The sequence below is a fragment of the Electrona antarctica genome (genome assembly GCF_951216825.1).
Source record: "Electrona antarctica genome assembly, chromosome: 7".
Lineage (NCBI taxonomy): Eukaryota > Metazoa > Chordata > Actinopteri > Myctophiformes > Myctophidae > Electrona > Electrona antarctica.
Window position 1 is genome coordinate 17,342,567 of NC_136812.1, and position 18,382 is coordinate 17,360,948.

Sequence of the window (18,382 nt, forward strand, 5' to 3'; positions counted from 1 at the left end):
CAAATTAAAAAGTATAATATAGACGACAAGTCTATGCCAGAACATAAACTCTATAGTGACTTGCTATGACACTGCTATGAGTCTGACACCTGAATTCCATTCCATTCAGATCTCTGGAGATCAATAAAGGTTTGTTTATCTTCTTATATCAATGGAACAGATCAAGTCAAGAAGAAGCAACATTATTTCATAACATGGTTTAATAATCAGGTTTTTTAACCAGTTACTGCACCATCAGGATGATGATTAGCCCACAATGCCAGTTGACGAAGTTTGGCATACCCTATTAGCTCTGGTCCATAGCCCTAATGCTGTTGCTGCAACGGCATTAGGGCTATGGATCAGAGCTAGGCATAGTGGGACGGATCAACCCGCACGAGGGCCCCTGGGCTGGTAATATTTGCAGGGCCCCCATAGCGTGTGTGTGTGACTTTTTGTGTTTTTCTGTGTTATCTTTTTAACCTAAATTTAACAAAATCAACAGCCAATGGAGGGTCCCAGGAGCCCTTTTCAGGGGGTCAAACCTAGTACCGCATGGTCCAATTTCCCCGAGGGGCCACTGAATGCCAAGGCCCCCTGGGTCACGGCCCCACTGGCCCAATGGCTAATTTGTCCCTGAGGTGTACCCTTTGCTAATCCTCATGCATGGGAAGGCAGCATTCCCCAGAAGAAAAAGCCAATGATACAAAACTAAGTTTTTTATTTTTCATTTTTAAATTATTATAAGGTTAGAGTTAATAGATTGTTACATTTGTGGGAGAGGCCAGGCCGCCAGGAAAGAAACAATATGTTCTATCATTTGACAAAAACATCACATTTATAAGATTAAACATGCTGATAAGATATGGCATGTGGTTCTAAGTTTAGAGCCAGTTCTGTCTTTACGTGATAAGAATCAAATTCTCAGTTCACACTCTAGCTCAGTGGATGGAGCTGTAGGATAGAATGCAATTCTTACATATAAAGAAAAGGAACCGGAAGTGTTAACACGTAAATACGAACCAACACGATTTTCTGCATCAATCAACCTGTCAGTCAGGCAGTCCAGTCTCGCAGGCTTTCTCTCCTTGTGCATACAGTGGTATTTGATGCTGCTTCCTGGATTGAAGCATCGAAGGAAAGGAAACCCAGCCCCACCACAGCACAGGCTCAAGACCTCTCCTGATAGCGGGGGGACTTCCACAAGTCAAGGAGGCCGCCCAAGCTGCTTCTCCTCTCCGGTGTAGTTGGCGATCATCGCGGGTGAAGGGGGGCACCGTGTGGTGAAAGCTGATAAGATAAGCAAGGGCCGATCCCCGCAGGGCACGACATTCCAGGAGCTGGTGCTAGCTTGTAGCAGCTAGGTGGCTAATGCCTGGCCAGTGTGTTTACACACAGGTATCTAACGTTAGCAGCCACAAATAAATAAGGGGGAAAACAGCAATGCGTTGACTGCAAAGGCCACTATAGCTGCAGAAGAACGATATGATTTACCCAAATAGCTGACTGACATGCTCGCAAAAGTAAACTAACATAGCTAACGTTAGCTACGTTGCTAGCAGCCTAAAGCTACTCCTGTTGCTCTTAGTCTTGAGTTTTGAACAAGGCAAATTAGATTAGCTGCTGTTTAGCACCTCGCAGGTTGTTGTTGCACTACCACTTCACTCGGGTTAGCTAGGTTAGGTGTCATTGAGATGGCTCCCAAAAGAAGACCCGTTCCCCTCAACATAACGCCCATCGGGGAGGGACAGGCCACCTCAACGTCCATCGATGCTGCATCTGAGTAAGTAGGCAGCGTACTTGTGATACAGCAGTTTACTTGAAAGATCATATTATGTTCTTGAAATGGTGCTAGCTATAGTCTACTGGTTTATACCTAGCCCTGGTCCAGTGCTTACAGCGAGTTTCTCTCGCTGTAAGCACTGGACCAGTATATACCCTGTATAACATAACGACGCAATGTGACATAGCTCTGTTTCACCTCCAACTATATACTTTCCCAACTGTTTTTTATTATATTGCTTTGGCAATGTAAACATGTTTTCTCATGCTAATAAATCTCCTTTGAATTGATTTGGGTCTTGTTAAATGGCACACTTGAAATGTGATTTCTACTTCAACCTATCCCTCCACTGTGTGTCACAGAGCCAACCTTGAAGCCTTACAGAAGAAGTTGGGTGAACTGGACCTGGATGAGCAGCAAAGGAAGCGCCTGGAGGCTTTTCTCACCCAGAAGGCTCAGGTTGGGGAGCTAAAGGATGATGATTTTCACCCCATTTGTGAGCTGGGAGCTGGAAATGGAGGAGTGGTCAACAAGGTCCGCCACAAGCCCTCGAGTCTGGTCATGGCCCGAAAGGTAAAACCCCACTAGGTTTAATATATTGTTGATATATTGTACATATTATTCCAGCAAGCAAAATGTTGATTATAGATAGACGGACCGTTTGTTTGCTCAAATGGACTGTGTCATATAATCTTGAACAAGAGTTCCTGCTCTCAATATGTTTTTTTTGTATGACTAATGGGAAATGGAACACATTTCCTGTGTGTAATTTGCTGTTTCCAAATATCTGGGCATATTGGTGCATTCTCTGGTTCACATTTCACAGTTTTCTCATATGCATCTATTCTAGATTGATATAGTCTCAGGCAATGGATGACATCATTCTAGAAATGGGAAAAAGGTTAATATTGATGGAGCCGCCAGGGGACGGCATAGTTGTCGCTGTACCATTTCCTTGAATTGAATTAACCTAAATTCCACATTGACTCAATATTAGATAGGAGGAACTCGGATCCTAGAGTTGGCATAGAAAATTATGTGAATTTAGGAATTTCCGCGACCATCCAAAATCATTTGAATATTCTTAACAAAAAGAAAGAAATTAACTTGTTCTTATTAGAAATCAAATGGTTTTGCACAATAAATAAAAACTACAACATTCAGCAATCCTATTCCTAACCAATAATGACATTATTGTCAATAATGACATGGCATTAAGTAAGTAGCCTTGGGAACCAACCGGGCGGTCAGTAGCTATCTCCTGTTTCTGTAGTGTGAGGCAGCTTGATGTAGAGGTGCATGACACTAGTAGTAGCATGTCACAGGAATATATGACAGCATTGCATTTCCACTCAACCGATCTTCAGAAACAGAGAAACGTTAGGTAGCACGTGCATCATATTATAGTTAACTATGAAATTGTGCATTTAACGTCAAGCTGGTACACGTGATGTCATCAATATTAAGTCCATATATGGAGATCCCTCATCAATATAGAGCATTGCAGTCCTTTCATGACGGCCCAGGAAATAATTCGCCATGCATTTTTCCCATAGACATTTAAAAAAGTATTTATTTAACTCATCCTTGGCTAAGGACTTCTTTAACGCCTTTTTAATGATATCCCGCACCGCCAACGACACCTTTAACGTGTTAATTAGTGCTCTATTTAATGATAAAACTATAAAGTTGGCTTACCGCTAATCAAAGCTCCCCTCGAGCGGTGGTTCCATGTTCGTTTGCTTCCCCTTCAGCCTCAATGCATTGAAAAAAGAGCAAGGTGGTGCACCCCGGTTGGGGCCTTTCTAGTCCTTTTTAAGAGTATTCCATTTCAAATCGCGCTGGATAAATAAATCGACTTTGTTTAGTGGCTCAATAGCTCTTCCCCAAGACCACACATCTAAAATATGAATGCTTCTATTATAGCTTCTATTATAAATATTGAATTTTAATTCACACATTAATCATGTTACCAAGATTGCCTTTTTTCGCCTTAGAAATATTGCACGAATCAGAGCCTATTTGTCATTGGACGATGCAAAAATGCTAATCCACGCCTTTTTTTTTTCTCGGCTTGATTACTGCAATGCACTTTTTTCTGGACTGCCTAAGAAAACAACTGACAGATTACAACTTGTCCAAAATGCAGCAGCCAGAGTTTTAACTAGAACTAAGATGAGAGAACATATTACTCCAGTTTTGGCTTCACTGCACTGGCTTCCGGTTGTTTTTAGGATTGATTTTAATATTATTTTACTTGTTTATAAAGCTCTCAATGGTCTCGCACCTTCCTACCTACATGACTGCCTGCCTAAATATGTCCCAAACCCCCCCCTAAGGTCTTCCACTGCTGGCCTGCTCGCTTTGCCTAAAAAAATGCCAACTAAAAAATACGGGGAAGCAGCTTTTTGCTTCTAAGGGCCGACGGCGTGGAACAAACTCCCACTGTACTTTCGACAGGCAGCCTGTGTAGACATTTTTAAAGCACAGCTCAAGACCCACTTCTACACCCTTGCTTTTAATTGATCTTTTATTTTTTTGTTATTCATGTCCTCACTGTATTGCATTACTGCTCTTGTTTTTTAATGTTTATGCCTTGCTTTTCTTTTATTTTTTTCTCCATTGCTCTGTAAAGCACTTTGAGCTGCATGTCATGAAAGCTGCTATACAAATAAAGTTTTATTATTATTATTTATTATTATTATTTCTAAAGACTCTTAGCGAGTGAATAATCCGATCAGCGCGAGCAGCAGCACCATTGTTTTGGGTTACGGAGGAGGCCGTCTTCTTCTACAGCCAAATAGAATGGTGGTGAACGGTGGCGGTTGCTGAACTATCGGCGCCCCCTGCTGGTCAGGGCTGTGTTCGAGCTGTAAGCCTCGAACAAAGCCAACTCGGATCGTGACAAATCATGACAACAAATACAATATTTTGGGCCGAACAAATAATTACAAAGAAGAAAAACAACCAAAAAAAGTGTTGTAACCTGCCCTTTTTTTCTTCTTTCTAATTATTTATTCGGCCCAAGAAATTGTGTTTGTTGTCATGATTTAAAAACTAATAGAATATTCACATCACTTAGTAGAGGTGCTGTGTTCTGAGTTGGCTTTGTATGCGGCTTACAGATATTTAAATAAATACTTTTTGAAATGTCTATGGGGAAAATGAATGGATAATTATTTCCTGGGCCTGTCGTTGTCATGAAAGGGGCGGGACTGCGACGCTCTATTGGCCAGCAACTCTACATCTCACCTCAAACCCTTAGATCTCCATATATGGAGCTGACCTGTTCTGACATTCCATATGTTGATCCTTCCCCATCCATCCTTCCTCTTCAATGTTTCCCTTTTGACTGATACCTGTCCAAACTAAACTCTAGACGGGCCTGATTAGTGCAGCCGCGCCCGGCAGCCGGCGAAAAGTGGAGTTCTCAACAGGCCCGAAAATTAAGGCCCGGCCCTACCTGGGCCCTCATCAAACCCTGTACACTCAAGACACTGACCCTGGTCGCTTCTCGCCCTCAGGCGTCTTACTGGTTTATGGGAGGGACTCATTAGAGCAAAAGAACAAAGGGTCAATTGCCTTTAAGTTTGAATCTGAGGGAAGGTCAACTATTTTAGTTTGACTCCAGGGGAAGGTCATACAAATTTGAATCAAACAGTTTGTTGTTTTTTTTCTTTTCTTTTTTTACTGGTTTTCTGGTTCAGCAGAACTATATTCAGTTGGTCAGCCACTACCCTCCATTGTTATTTCTCTTGGTCCTTCCCCAACAGCTGTTTTGTATGTATTGTGTTGGTGCATTGTTTCTTTTTGGCTGCCTTACCAGTCAATGTTCAGTGGCCGTGTGCCGCATCTGGTGAATCAGTGGCGGTCTCCTGGTGATGACCCGGTAGACAGCAGCCTGATGTCACACAACGTAGAGAGGACAAATGTCTGTAAACTTTAGACTACATTTTCGAGACATGTTGCAACTTTCAACCACTTGACAAAGGAATCCCCTAAACTTGGGTTTACTAAATTCTAAAACTGGACAGTGCACACCCAGGCGAGCAGTGGTATTGTCACAGTCCCTTCGGTATATGGGATATTAACTGTAGACAGGACCTGTCTCTAAAACTGGACAGTGACAGTCCACATCAAGGCGATGAGCAGAGATTGTTTACCGTTTTGTGTGTGTGACAGTGTGACACACGTGCACACACCCACACACTTTTTCCTACAACTGGCACTACTATTAAAATATTTTATAAATTTCAGACTAATCCCCAAAATAAATACAGAGGACTTTATTCTTTTCCACTTTCCAAAATGGGACCAGTGATCCCTGGAGATGGAGGGAAGACAGAGAAGGATGTTGGTACATTTGTTTCATCAGTCTTAGTCAGAACAGCTCCTTCTCTCTTTCCCGTTCCTTCCATAGTTGATCCACCTGGAAATCAAGCCCGCCATCAGAAACCAGATCATCAGAGAGCTGCAGGTGCTGCATGAGTGCAATTCCCCCTACATTGTGGGCTTCTATGGGGCCTTCTATAGTGATGGGGAGATCAGTATCTGTATGGAGCACATGGTGAGAGACAAGCACACAAACGGGCAAAGAATGAACAGAGAGACAATGAACATGTGTTTGCATGCTCATTTTCAAGATAAAATATGTATTTATAGTACAATATCATTGTTTGCAAAGAAATAACTAGACAGAGCGATGTGCATACTTTTTTATTACGCGTCTATGCTCCTTACAGGATGGAGGATCCTTGGACCAAGTCCTAAAGGAAGCCAGGAGAATTCCAGAGGAAATTTTGGGCAAAGTCAGCATAGCTGTAAGTAGTTACTTCCTTGTTTATAAATATTAAGATTTGCCTTTCACGTTTGCTTTGAGCTTTGCGTCTCAAATTGGACAAATAAGTACAAAATAACATGACTGACTTCACTGTGTCTCCACGGTGATGTTGTTAGCTGTGCGTCCTTAAACTCTGGCATACACAAACGTGTGTGCGCGTGACAACAAACAAACTGTTGTCTGTGTCTCCCTACCTGCCTGCCTGCCTGTCGCTGAACACCCGTCTCATTTTAGTTTTGAACATAAATTGAAAACAAATACATTATTTAAAACAAAACTTAAACCATGTCCGAAATGGAGTAGGATGTGTAAAACTTATTAAACTCCTACTCCCCTTTTGCCAATGCAAAGTATTCACTGTTATCAGAAAATGTATTTCTAACCAAGCATCTCTACTGCATAGTGCACACGTGTGTGTGTGTGTGTGTGTGTGTGTGCGCGCGCGTGTGTGTGCGAGTGTGCTCCTCATACTCAAAGAAAAAACATAACCATAAAAACAATCGCAGCAATAACAGAAATAAAATCAATAAAACAGCTCCTTCTCGTCCAAATACATCCCAAATATGGTAATTTTTATATAACCTAAAATAATTCCCGTCTGGACTGAGTTGCTGCCTCCATACTCGGTCCATAACACAAATTCACTCCACAAACTGAAATGCACATACTTTTAAATGTCCAGTTAACACGATTTTTTTTGAAATTCTTTGACTTGAAGCTCTCATCTTAAATTCTAACACCATTTGTTGTATGTTACCTGGCAATAGCTTGTTTTTTAAACGCTACAATTTGTCGTCAAAAAAAGGGGAACCCAGAGCCCACTACATTGAAATTCTACGTTTGCATAACTCACAGTTGTGATCAAGCATTGATAATAAAGTTCAAGAGAATAGTTTTATTAACATTGTTTAATGTAAATTGTGATTTGAATGATTATGACAAATAGTGCCACTACTTTCCATGTTGAGTTTCACATACCTGGGCCACTGCACACAGTGCAGCTGGCATTTAGTCGTACTGGGACAAATCTGACAAATCTTATGAAGCATTTAAAGCATGTGCTTTCAATTCAGTAACATTGACACTGGTTTATTCAGCAGACGCGTGCTGTAATGCGTTATCATATCCATCTTACAAAAACATCAGGTGCATTCAGTAAATTACCGTAACAGCTGCATAGAGTGATGCCTCATTTGCAGGTGCATGTGACTACACAGGAAATCATATAATTTGTATCGCTGTCAATCAACATGATGACGACGGCTAGGAATGTGGGGCACAGGTTGACGAATAAATTCTTATTGAGATAATAATTTGGCCGTAGATATGTGGAGATCTATATCTACAAATAGATGTGCAGTGTAAGACTAGATTTAGTTTAGTGTAGTATGTGTAGGAACAACTGTTGAGCATGCTGTGTATAACGTATATTATCATCTCTTAGGTGCTGAGGGGACTAGCCTACCTGCGGGAGAAACATCAGATCATGCACAGAGGTAATTATATTTTTGTTTCCGTTCACAGAATTCTGGATGGTAATAATCTTATGGTATGACAGAGGACCCGACAATTACTTTGAAATGTAAACTATACAGTATACACACATCCAAGTTGGTACTGAGCCAAGAAAAATCACCCAGCAACAGCTCGCAACTAAAACAAACTATGCTCCCAGATTTAATGGATTTTCGTTTCTGCACAGGATCTTCATCAGTTCATGCAAATGGGTGTGTTGCAAGTGTTTTTAAATGGAGACAATATTTTTTCCCTGTACTTTGTGTACAAATAAGACAGATCAGTTGCGTAAGCATTTTCGATATTCCATACATCAAATCATAGCAAAAACCGAAATCACAGAGCACAGTAATAATAATCTTGTCCCGAAGGATATTCCTCTTCACAGGTCTGTTCAACACCCACAACAAAACAACACATAGTATAGAAAACATAACACCAAAAACATGAGGTCACTACTGTGACTGTGATGGCCTTATTGTTCAGATCAGAAAATGTGGGTGTGGGAAATCCGATACAGGTAATACTGAAAAGTTAGGCATGGACAGTATGTGGTAGAAACATGCAGAACAATACAACAGAACAGGATGAATAATGCTTTTGTACAATAATAACAGAAGATGAGGAGCAACAAATAATGATCTTAACTTACGGATGAAAAACGTGACTAAATACATACGTAAATAACATAATATGTTGTTCAAACCTAAGTATTGCCCAGCGTGAGTCTAAGATATGTGAAACTGTTCTACTGTTTTACCATTAATGAGTGGATTAGGTCCAGTGTGGGTTGTTTCAATGATCAGTAGTGCTCCCTTTAACATGTTGCTCATTATTGTCTTTATTTAAAAGTGAAAACAACGGGAACACATTTGTCTGTGTACCTGCTGTTTATGACTAACTTCCCATACTGGATTCCAATCTCAGAGCATGACAAATTGAGTTGTAAAATGTGTGTTTTATATTAAAAACAAATTAGCCCATTTTTATTTATAAATGGGCAGAAGCTACCAGAATATATCACTTCTGTGACTCCTCTCTCTTATTCTTAATCTGAGCACAAATCGTATTCCGATAAGGAGCACCAGCTGCAAACTCAAACTCAACTGATGGGCTAGGCAGCAGCAACTAGTTCAGTTGTATGATTTCCAAGAACATTCCTGTTCACTGAGATGTAATCACTTCTCTTCTAACTCTGTCAGTTATGTAATAATAATAACAGTAATAATGGCAGTGTTTTATGTATCCAATTTTGATAATTTGATTCCTGAAACGATGCTTTTACAAAACACAATGTATCAGCCCCTTCCCTTTCCCACCAACTCACTGCACCAGTGGACTTATTACAGGGTGTGTGTGACTATAGCATACAGGCATGCTATTTAAGGCTAATTCCTATTTTTTTCTTGTGATATACAGATGGTTCTTTGGCTAAAAGCAGTTTAAGAACCTGTTTAAATCTGTAATATATGTTTTGGTTGTCTGGCAACAGCCCTGCATAGACTACAGCATTTAGAAACTGCTTATGCATAGTTAAGTTATAGGGGCAATCATGGCATGTTTGTTGTCCTCATTTAGCGGTGCAGTTTTTCTTTGTTGGACGTTTCATTCAGGAATCCCATTCATTCAGCACATAATATATTACATTATATTTGTATGAATTCAGTATTAATGTTGTTGACTAAAGGACTAAGATTTGGATTTAGTCGACTAAGACTAGACTAAGACTGAACAATTTCAGATGACTGATGATTAAATGGTGTGTTATTCATAAAACAGACTAAATCAGAATTTGCTGTCAAAATTAACACAGTACAACACATTCTGCAATGTTAATGTTTTCATTCTTTAAACTTGATGCTCACCCACTGAATACATTTGTTGACATAATAGTATTTACCAAATACCTATGATAACTTTTGCCTGTTGCACATAATAAAACATTGAGGATTGGATAGGCGATTTAACCTGACCTACTTCTCTGTCTACTTGGCATTGAAGCTGTTATCATCTGTGGTTTCCATATTCTTTCCTATGCAATGTTGCCACTAAATGTATGTGTAACCTTCCTTTATATACTGCAATTAAAACATATATTCCTATTGAGCAAAAACTTAAATCATAGGAGTTCTTCAGTTGAACCTTTTTTTGAGACTGAAGGGGTTCAGTGGTCAGAAAAGTCTGAACTCCTGATCTATAGCAATGCTTGAGCATTAACCTTTTAACCAGAATATATATCGCTACATTTTTAAATTAAGCCTTGAACGTTGATGCAAACAATTCCTCCAGGTGTCTACCAACCTTTACTGTTACAAACACCCTGTCTTTATGAAAGCATGTTATTACACCCTCTGAAACATTATTGGCCTATTGGGACAATATTGTACTGCAGGAGAAAATATATATATATTGCTATCAAGCAAAGAATAGTGCAATAAGGAAGATGGAAAGTACTATTCCCTACACTAGTGTATCTCAAATTGAGATGCATGATGGATAGGCAGAGGTTTTGCACATTTGTAGTTGAAATAAGCCTCATTCCCTCATCTTTTACATTAGTAAATAAGGATTTAGGGGGGAGTTATGTCGCAGCATGGATCTCTGTGAAATCAATGCCAGCATGGCTTTAGTGTGGGGGGTTAAGAAATCTTGAATTTGGGAATATTATTGGTTTTACACGGATGCCAAAGGTGAAACATTTAAACAATCAATTTAATAACGTGTCAACTATTCAAGTGCCGTTCTGGGTGGCACTCAGTCCCATAGCCTTTTAGCTTATTAGCAGAAAGCACAATGGGACAATTACACACCATTTTAAGGCAGTTCACTGTTAATTCAATTGAGTTAACACTTTTCCCTGGAGACATAATGGTACAGGTCAGGACCCGATAATAAATTAGCGATCATCACTAGATAAATTATATGAAATCTGATCGTTGCATGGACTCGCCAATGCTGATACCATCATTTTAGATGGTATCGGAGGCATTTCTGATAGTGGTATCGGAACAACTCTGCTTAGGAACTGGAGGAAACTCTGGAAGAGGTCTGCCAGATCCAAAGGTAAAAAGGCAAAATAGTTTCTCAGTGCGTTATACCAAATATAACATAGAGGAGGCAGCATGATGGTCTGGGGCTCTCTTGCTGGATTGAGAGTCTGGAACTTGAACAGAGTGACTGGCACCCTGAACAAAAAGGTCTACCATAGCATTTTGCAGCACCATATACCCTCTGGTCTACGCCTACTTGGTCAGGGGTTCATTCTACAGCAAGATAACATACCTCCATTCATGATGTTTAGTACAATTTAAACTAAATTATTTCATGTTTATTTGTTCTATGCTTTAATTTCATAGTACATTTAGAGCTGCCTACATTTCTGAAAACATTGAGGTGCTCTACAAGCACTATAAAGTAGGTCTTGTGGTGTCATGATAGGACCCAGTGAGGAATAAGTTATGTGTTGCTCATTAACACCAACATTATCAGGGCTGCTGGTGCAAAACAGGATGATTTGACCTCCATATTGTAGCTCAGGGTGGTGCGAGCATAGCTTTCCCGCAGTATAGGGTCGGTGGTACTGTAGTGAGTAGTGGCAGGTCTTAGTAAGGACAGAGTTGTCTCTGAGCCCAGGCGGTAATTACAGCCTCTCGAATGTGATTATACAGCAGCCGCGCCCTGTCGACCCCTCCCTCTGTCTCCCTCTCCCTCTGTCGCTCTCCCGCTCTTTCATGCCACCTCTTTCTCAGTCGCTCCTTGTTTGTCCTTGGGTGGTGGTGATGGTGGTGCGGGGGGCGGGTCACACACCACAGAGGATGGATTGCAGGGCTCAGTCCTACCCCGTTATTTTTATTTTTTCTTGCAGGATGTTTTTCCACAGCGCTGAGGGCCAGTAGTGAGGAGGACTGGGTTTGTTTGTGACGGGGGCTCAGCACTAGTTATTTTCTTACTGCCTTGCTTAAGAGAACCCCGAGGACGGAGCAGCTTGGCCTGGGCCTGCCATCACCCGTGGTGGCCTTTCGTTCACAGGCAGACTTCGGAGTCCTGCTCTAAATATTTGTCTCTGAAGCGGTTCTCCACAGTGAGAAAGATTGTCATATACAGGACTTATTCTCCATCCTTCAGAGTACCAGGCTCTTAACACTAACAAACCAGGCAGTGCTCTTATTTATGTTGTGGTCAGTCCTGGTAATTTATTGTACAGAATCCCATTAGCAGTGACATATTTTCTTGCTAGTGTCCACAGCTTTTGCTATAGGCCTATTCATCAGTGGTTGGTTGTTTGTTTTGGTGTGGGAGACAGAAAGGGAGTAGAGGAAGTGCAGTATGAAGATGCGGCATGTGCTGCTTCTCTGGGTGCTGAGCAGGGAATTCACCTTTGTGCACCTGTCTCCCGTGTGTGTGTGTGTGTGTGTGTGTGTGTGTGTGTGTGTGTGCGCGCATTTGTGCGTGCGTGGGTGTGCGTGCGTCCGCCCACCCTCTCCTCACCACGCAGACGTCAAGCCCTCCAACATCCTGGTCAACTCTCGTGGGGAAATCAAGCTGTGCGACTTTGGCGTGAGCGGCCAGCTCATCGATTCTATGGCCAACTCCTTCGTTGGAACGCGCTCCTACATGTCGGTGAGTCAGCTTAGCGCCCCCTCCACACCTCCACTCCTTTTATTTTTTCTCTCTCTCTCTGGCCCTATCCCCACTTTTTCCATCCTCCTCTTTTCTCCCATCTCCCTATTTCACTGACCCCTCCCTCTCTCTCCTTCTCTCTGCTCTCTTCCTCTGGCCCGCCCTCATGTCCCTGCCAAGAGCATAGGGCCGTGCCCAGGAAAGGGCTGTTTGGCACTGAAGCAGGCACTGCCAACTGTGCTCTCTCTCCTCTCCCTTGTTTCTCCCTCCCTTTCTCCCTCTCTCCCTCCCTTTCTCCCACCTAGTCTCCTTTTAATATACCTGGAGGCTGCAGTGCCCAGAATATTGCTGCTTGTTCATTCTCACTGAAAGGTAGATGGCCCTTTGCCTTTCCCTGTCATAAGCCCCAACACCCACAACCATCCTTACTCCTTCATAGTCTGAACAGAACAAAGGCCTCCTTCATTTCCTGCCAACCCCTACTATCCTCTGTCCTTTTGCCCCCTTCCACACCTTGTCCTTGCTGTACCCACTCCACACCCCCACACGTTGCCTTCCCCTTACTAGCCATCTCTGCCCATTCCTCTCTATCCTGCCTGTCGACTTGGCACACAGAGGCTCTCCGTGCTCTCTCTGACGTAGTTGTGTGTTCCTCAACAGCCGGAGAGACTGCAGGGCACTCACTACTCGGTGCAGTCGGACGTGTGGAGCATGGGTCTGTCTCTGGTGGAGATGGCTATCGGCCGATTTCCCATCCCCCCGCCCGATAATAAGGAGCTGGAAGCCATCTTCGGACGGCCCATCATAGACGGGGCAGAGGGGGAACCTCACACCAACATGCAGAGGCCCAGACCCCCAGGCAGGCCTGCAAGCGGTAGGGATAAAGAATTGCGTGTGTGAGTGCGCGAGCACGCACGCACGCGTGCACACACAAAGTATAAACGGATAATGCGATTATTAATTTTTTAATGAACATTTCTAAAGTATAATGGTACTCGTACACATGCAGACATTGCTTGGACAAACTTAACACTGATGTTACTCTTTCATAGCTAGTTTTTGTTTTGCATTTCACATCTCTGTTTGTATATTGATTAGTTTGCTATTGTACCTTTCTGAACTGAAGAGTTAAAATTACATTCATAAAGTAAAATGTCAAGATTATAACACAGCCATTGCATGGATGACAATGTCTGATTTTGCTAATGATATGCTATTTCCTCTACAGGACATGGGATGGACAGCCGACCTGCCATGGCTATATTCGAGCTTCTGGACTACATTGTGAATGAGGTCAGAGGAACTGCTGACTGCACAGCTTATTCTCTTACACTCTTTCTTTCCTCATACAGACTCATAGCTCACCCCACCCCACCTCTTTTCTCTCTCGCTCCTCTTGAAACACACACACACATGCACACGTTTGTTCTCTCTCTGTTCTGGTTTCTGTTGGTGATGTTATTTGATTCCTGCTTCCTCCTCAGCCTCCTCCTAAGCTGCCACATGGTGTCTTCACCTCCGACTTCCAGGAATTTGTTACAAAATGGTGAGCATCAACATGGCCATGTCAAACTACAGCCTCATTTATAATTTGTTGCATGATGGTGCCGCTCGCCTAAAATAGCCTAAGCTAAGAATTGATATTGGCTTGAAAATCAAACTTGTGTAAATTAGACTTTGGCTACCAACTTTAGCTACATACGTTTCTTACAATGAAATACAAAGCAAATGTTTTTTTCTCATTGTTGTCTTGTTTGTGTTTGCAGTCTGATTAAGAACCCAGCAGAGAGAGCAGATCTCAAGATGCTGACGGTGGGTCCACAACTTTACTGGATGCCCCATTTGAAATGCATACATCGATTTGTGATATTCCAATTCTTTTACATTTGTCTGATGTTGTGGTTTAGCAGCTTGAACTAAAATCTGTCATATTCTTTTTTTTTTTTTTGTCCAGAGTCACACGTTCATCAAGCGATCTGAGGTGGAAGGGGTGGATTTTGCCGGCTGGCTGTGTAGAACCATGGGCCTCAACCAGCCCAGTACTCCCACTCGTGGCACTGACTAAACAAACCTGGAACGAGCCCCACTGCCCTCACTCAGACTTCTAGGTCTTAAAATACAGTAGATGCTTACATGCACACACACGCATACATATACACATGTCATCACACATGTTTCTCACCCTGTTTGTCTTATTCTTTGGTTGAAAAACAAAGAAACCAAAAAACCTGTTTTGGTCTCCTCGTGTTTTTTTTCACCAGCAGCAGGGCCCATTGAGTCACTGTACTGTAAGACCACAGATTCACCACCACCACCAGTGTCTGAGTTAACTATGGCTCAGTTTGCCACACATTTCTTTAAGGGGAGACATGAGGCACTGAAGGGCTGCCAGAGTGTCGGTTGATGAATTTGTATTGATCGCACAGCACCACTTTTGTATTGTTGAATATTCTGTATTAATCTTTTCTATGGCAACGGCTGATGACTGGTGGGGTTGTATTTTAATAGTTTGCTGCGGTAGAGAGTTGTCGGGGTGAAACTGAGGCGAGGAGTCTAAAGATATTCTCTCTCTCTGCTGACAAATTATAAAAATGGTTTTTAATGACGGTTATGTTAATGTTTTGAATGGTTATGCAATGTCTTCAACAGAATCCTTTTATTTTTATTTTTTTGTTGATATTATCAACTAGGGTTTTTGCGATTACCTGCCGTGGTATATTTGATTAGGAGTACAGGACAAAAATGGATTGAATCGTCTTTTTTTTTGAGTGGTGCAAACCACTCCAACAACCAGCTTTGTTTGTATCCGTGTTTGTGTGTACCTGTACGTGGGGCCCAAAAGAATGAGCATGGTTACTATGGTCACTGACATTACGTCAGACCGCAGCTGATCAGGCTATATAAGACCTTGCACCACTCAGTTCACACGGGTGTGATTTTTGTTTTTGTTCTTGGTAAATGAGAGAAATCGTGCTAAAAATCACTTGACTGTACTTTGTTAACGGTGAGAGACAAACCAAAGAAGGTACTCATGACTACTAGGGTTTTGGATGTAATGCCTGATTTATTGTGTATGCCCATTCATGAACAGTATATCTGTGTAATTTGAATGTTGGCATTTCATTTCCCCAGGTAATTACTCGGATTGCGTAGACATCACTTCCTCAAAATAACTAAATTGAACTTCAATGTTTGTGTGACATGTTTCATGTAGGGGAAGTCATTTTACACTTTCGGGGCCCTAAAACATGCCAATATGTCTTCTGATGACCATGATCAAAATGTACTATTTGGACAATATAGCATGACTTACTATCTTTCTAATGTATGGGTATTTTTGTTTCCCAAGATCATGATGGGGATGATGGTTAGCTGGTGTTATCAAATGCCTGAATCTCTGTTACATCAATGTAATTTCAATCATGTTGACTACTAAGATTTTTCTGCTTTTGTTGTTGGTCTGTACTTGAAGAATTGCCCCAAAGTGTACCGTATGTGGTCATGTTTCCACTGTACTGCTATGTTTGAGTATGTGACATGCGCTCCAAGCTCTCTTTCTCAGTAAGCTACACAGTCCAGAGCCTGGTTTTCCTGATGGAGAATGCCATTGGAAGCTTTTTTTCCCCCTCTCAGTTACTTTTTTCCCTGTTATTTAACCAACTCTGTTGTGATAAAAATGCAAGCCAACCTCAAGTACCACTCCAGACAGGCAAAAGCAAATGCTTCAAGCAGTTAAAAAGGATTTTAATGACCATTTTGACTCAAGTCTGGTTTTTGGGGTATGGTGGTGGTGATGTTAACTTGCTAGCCTGCAGTCTGCTCCTGTATCCTCTGCTTCTGGCTGACTTTCCTTATATTCCCAATAGACTTTGCATTCATCCTCAAAGTGAATGCACTGTCACCTCATTGTACAAAGCTATTTAAAAAAAAGGTACAGGAGTACTATTTTGCAGTCTTAATATACACATTTTGATTTCTGTAAATTACATGGGAGAAGAGTTCTTTTATTATAATATAAAAATGTGTCTGATAATGGTTAATGTATAAAAATGATCAAAATAAAAACTTATTTGTGAATGTACCTTAACAGTTTTTGTTTTGAGAAAGCAACTCCCATAAGCACTTGTGACAGTACTATTTCTTAATTTCTTAACTCATCTGTATGGATTTCAGGTAAATTCAGTCCACTTGTTTTAATTAGTATAGCTATATATCTGTGTGCGATCGTGTGGAATGAGTGCCATACAAATGTAATTTAAATGGGTAAATGTAGGTCTGATAAATGATGTAGCTCTGGTCCATAACTCTTAGAGCTATGGACCAGAGCTAATAAATGTAGCATGTTCAAATAATTTTCCAAATTTTTCATTATTTTGGGGAGCGCTCAAGTTAGTAATTTAATAATTCAAAGAGAGAAGGAGAAAAAAAATCACTGTCAATGGCCACTCCGGTGCTCTGTAAATTTGTGGCTATTGATGTTTTAGGTGCTGCTGCCCAGTGCTCACTCATCCGGAGGGACGGTGGCCTTTTCTACACAGGTGAGCCAGAGTAGCTACTCTGAACAGTTTGGAAGGAACCAACTTTTGGCTACGTTGATTCTGACACGACTACTTCAGTTTCTTTCTCTGTGAGTAATCGTATCTATTCTACACCCAGATTGAACTTGAGGCGTGCGGTTCGGCCTGTAAAATGACCAGAATGACCGGGTATTTGCCACTTTTCACTGTCACTTGGTGAGGCGGCAGGCCTGCGGCTTCGCGCGTGTGCATTTGTATTTGTTGCATCAAAGTACCTGCAAAATACACAGTTTAAAGTGTTGTTAAAATGTAATTTTACCATAGACCTAATTCCTAATACTGTAAACAGAGGTTAAAATTGGATTTCTCCACGTCTCTCCTTTTTTTGTCTAGATTTTAATTGAAACCATCAGGCAGACACAAATGACAAACACAGAGCTGATGTGGGGTTGTCTGGGACTGGGCCGGGTGGGTTTATATTGGACGACGACGTTGTCGTAAAAATGGCTGACATCATCCACCCGGGGCTGAAAATAAGCAATTTTGGTTATTGCAAGACTTTTTTTTGTGACTAAGTTCTTTATTGATACTTTTTTTTCCCCAGTTATTGCAAGACTTAACCAAAGAGAATAATTATAACCTATTATGCATTAGTATTTTATCTCAATTTGTTTAATTCCCTAAATAAAAGTGTGTGTATATATATATGTGTATGTGTGTGTATATATATGTGTATATATATATATATATATATATATATATATATATATATATATATATATATATATGTATATATATATGTGTGTATGTATATATATATATATATATATATATATATATATATATATATATATATATATATGAGATAGATAGATAGAGTCACCTGTTGTGGTGTTTGACAGTGCCCTCTAGGCAGGGTGTGTGAAACTGCCTCTCCTAGCCTAATAAGCCACTAGAGTCCCTGGCATAGTGATCTCTGCAGTGCCACCGTCAAGCCAGAATGCCATGCTGTCATGTGGGACTCTGTAACTTCCTGTGAGACTGGAGGCAAACAGGCAACTCTTCCAACCAGCAGTGAGGGTTACGACCTTGCATAAGGTATGTCATTCAGCCACGCGTAGCATACGA

At 41.3% G+C, this 18,382-nt stretch overlaps 1 protein-coding gene across 1 annotated transcript; it reads left to right on the forward strand.

The window, feature by feature from the left end:
• The first annotated feature begins 963 nt into the window (after window positions 1-963).
• Window positions 964-16,818, forward strand: map2k2a (mitogen-activated protein kinase kinase 2a). The gene is made up of 11 exons (XM_079506848.1): window positions 964-1,762; window positions 2,125-2,335; window positions 6,183-6,329; window positions 6,505-6,582; window positions 8,047-8,098; window positions 12,613-12,737; window positions 13,398-13,611; window positions 13,966-14,030; window positions 14,222-14,283; window positions 14,504-14,549; window positions 14,692-16,818. The coding sequence occupies exons 1-11, from the start codon at window positions 1,674-1,676 to the stop codon at window positions 14,800-14,802; spliced, it is 1,200 nt and encodes a 399-aa protein (XP_079362974.1). The 5' UTR covers window positions 964-1,673; the 3' UTR covers window positions 14,803-16,818.
• Window positions 16,819-18,382: the final 1,564 nt, after the last annotated feature.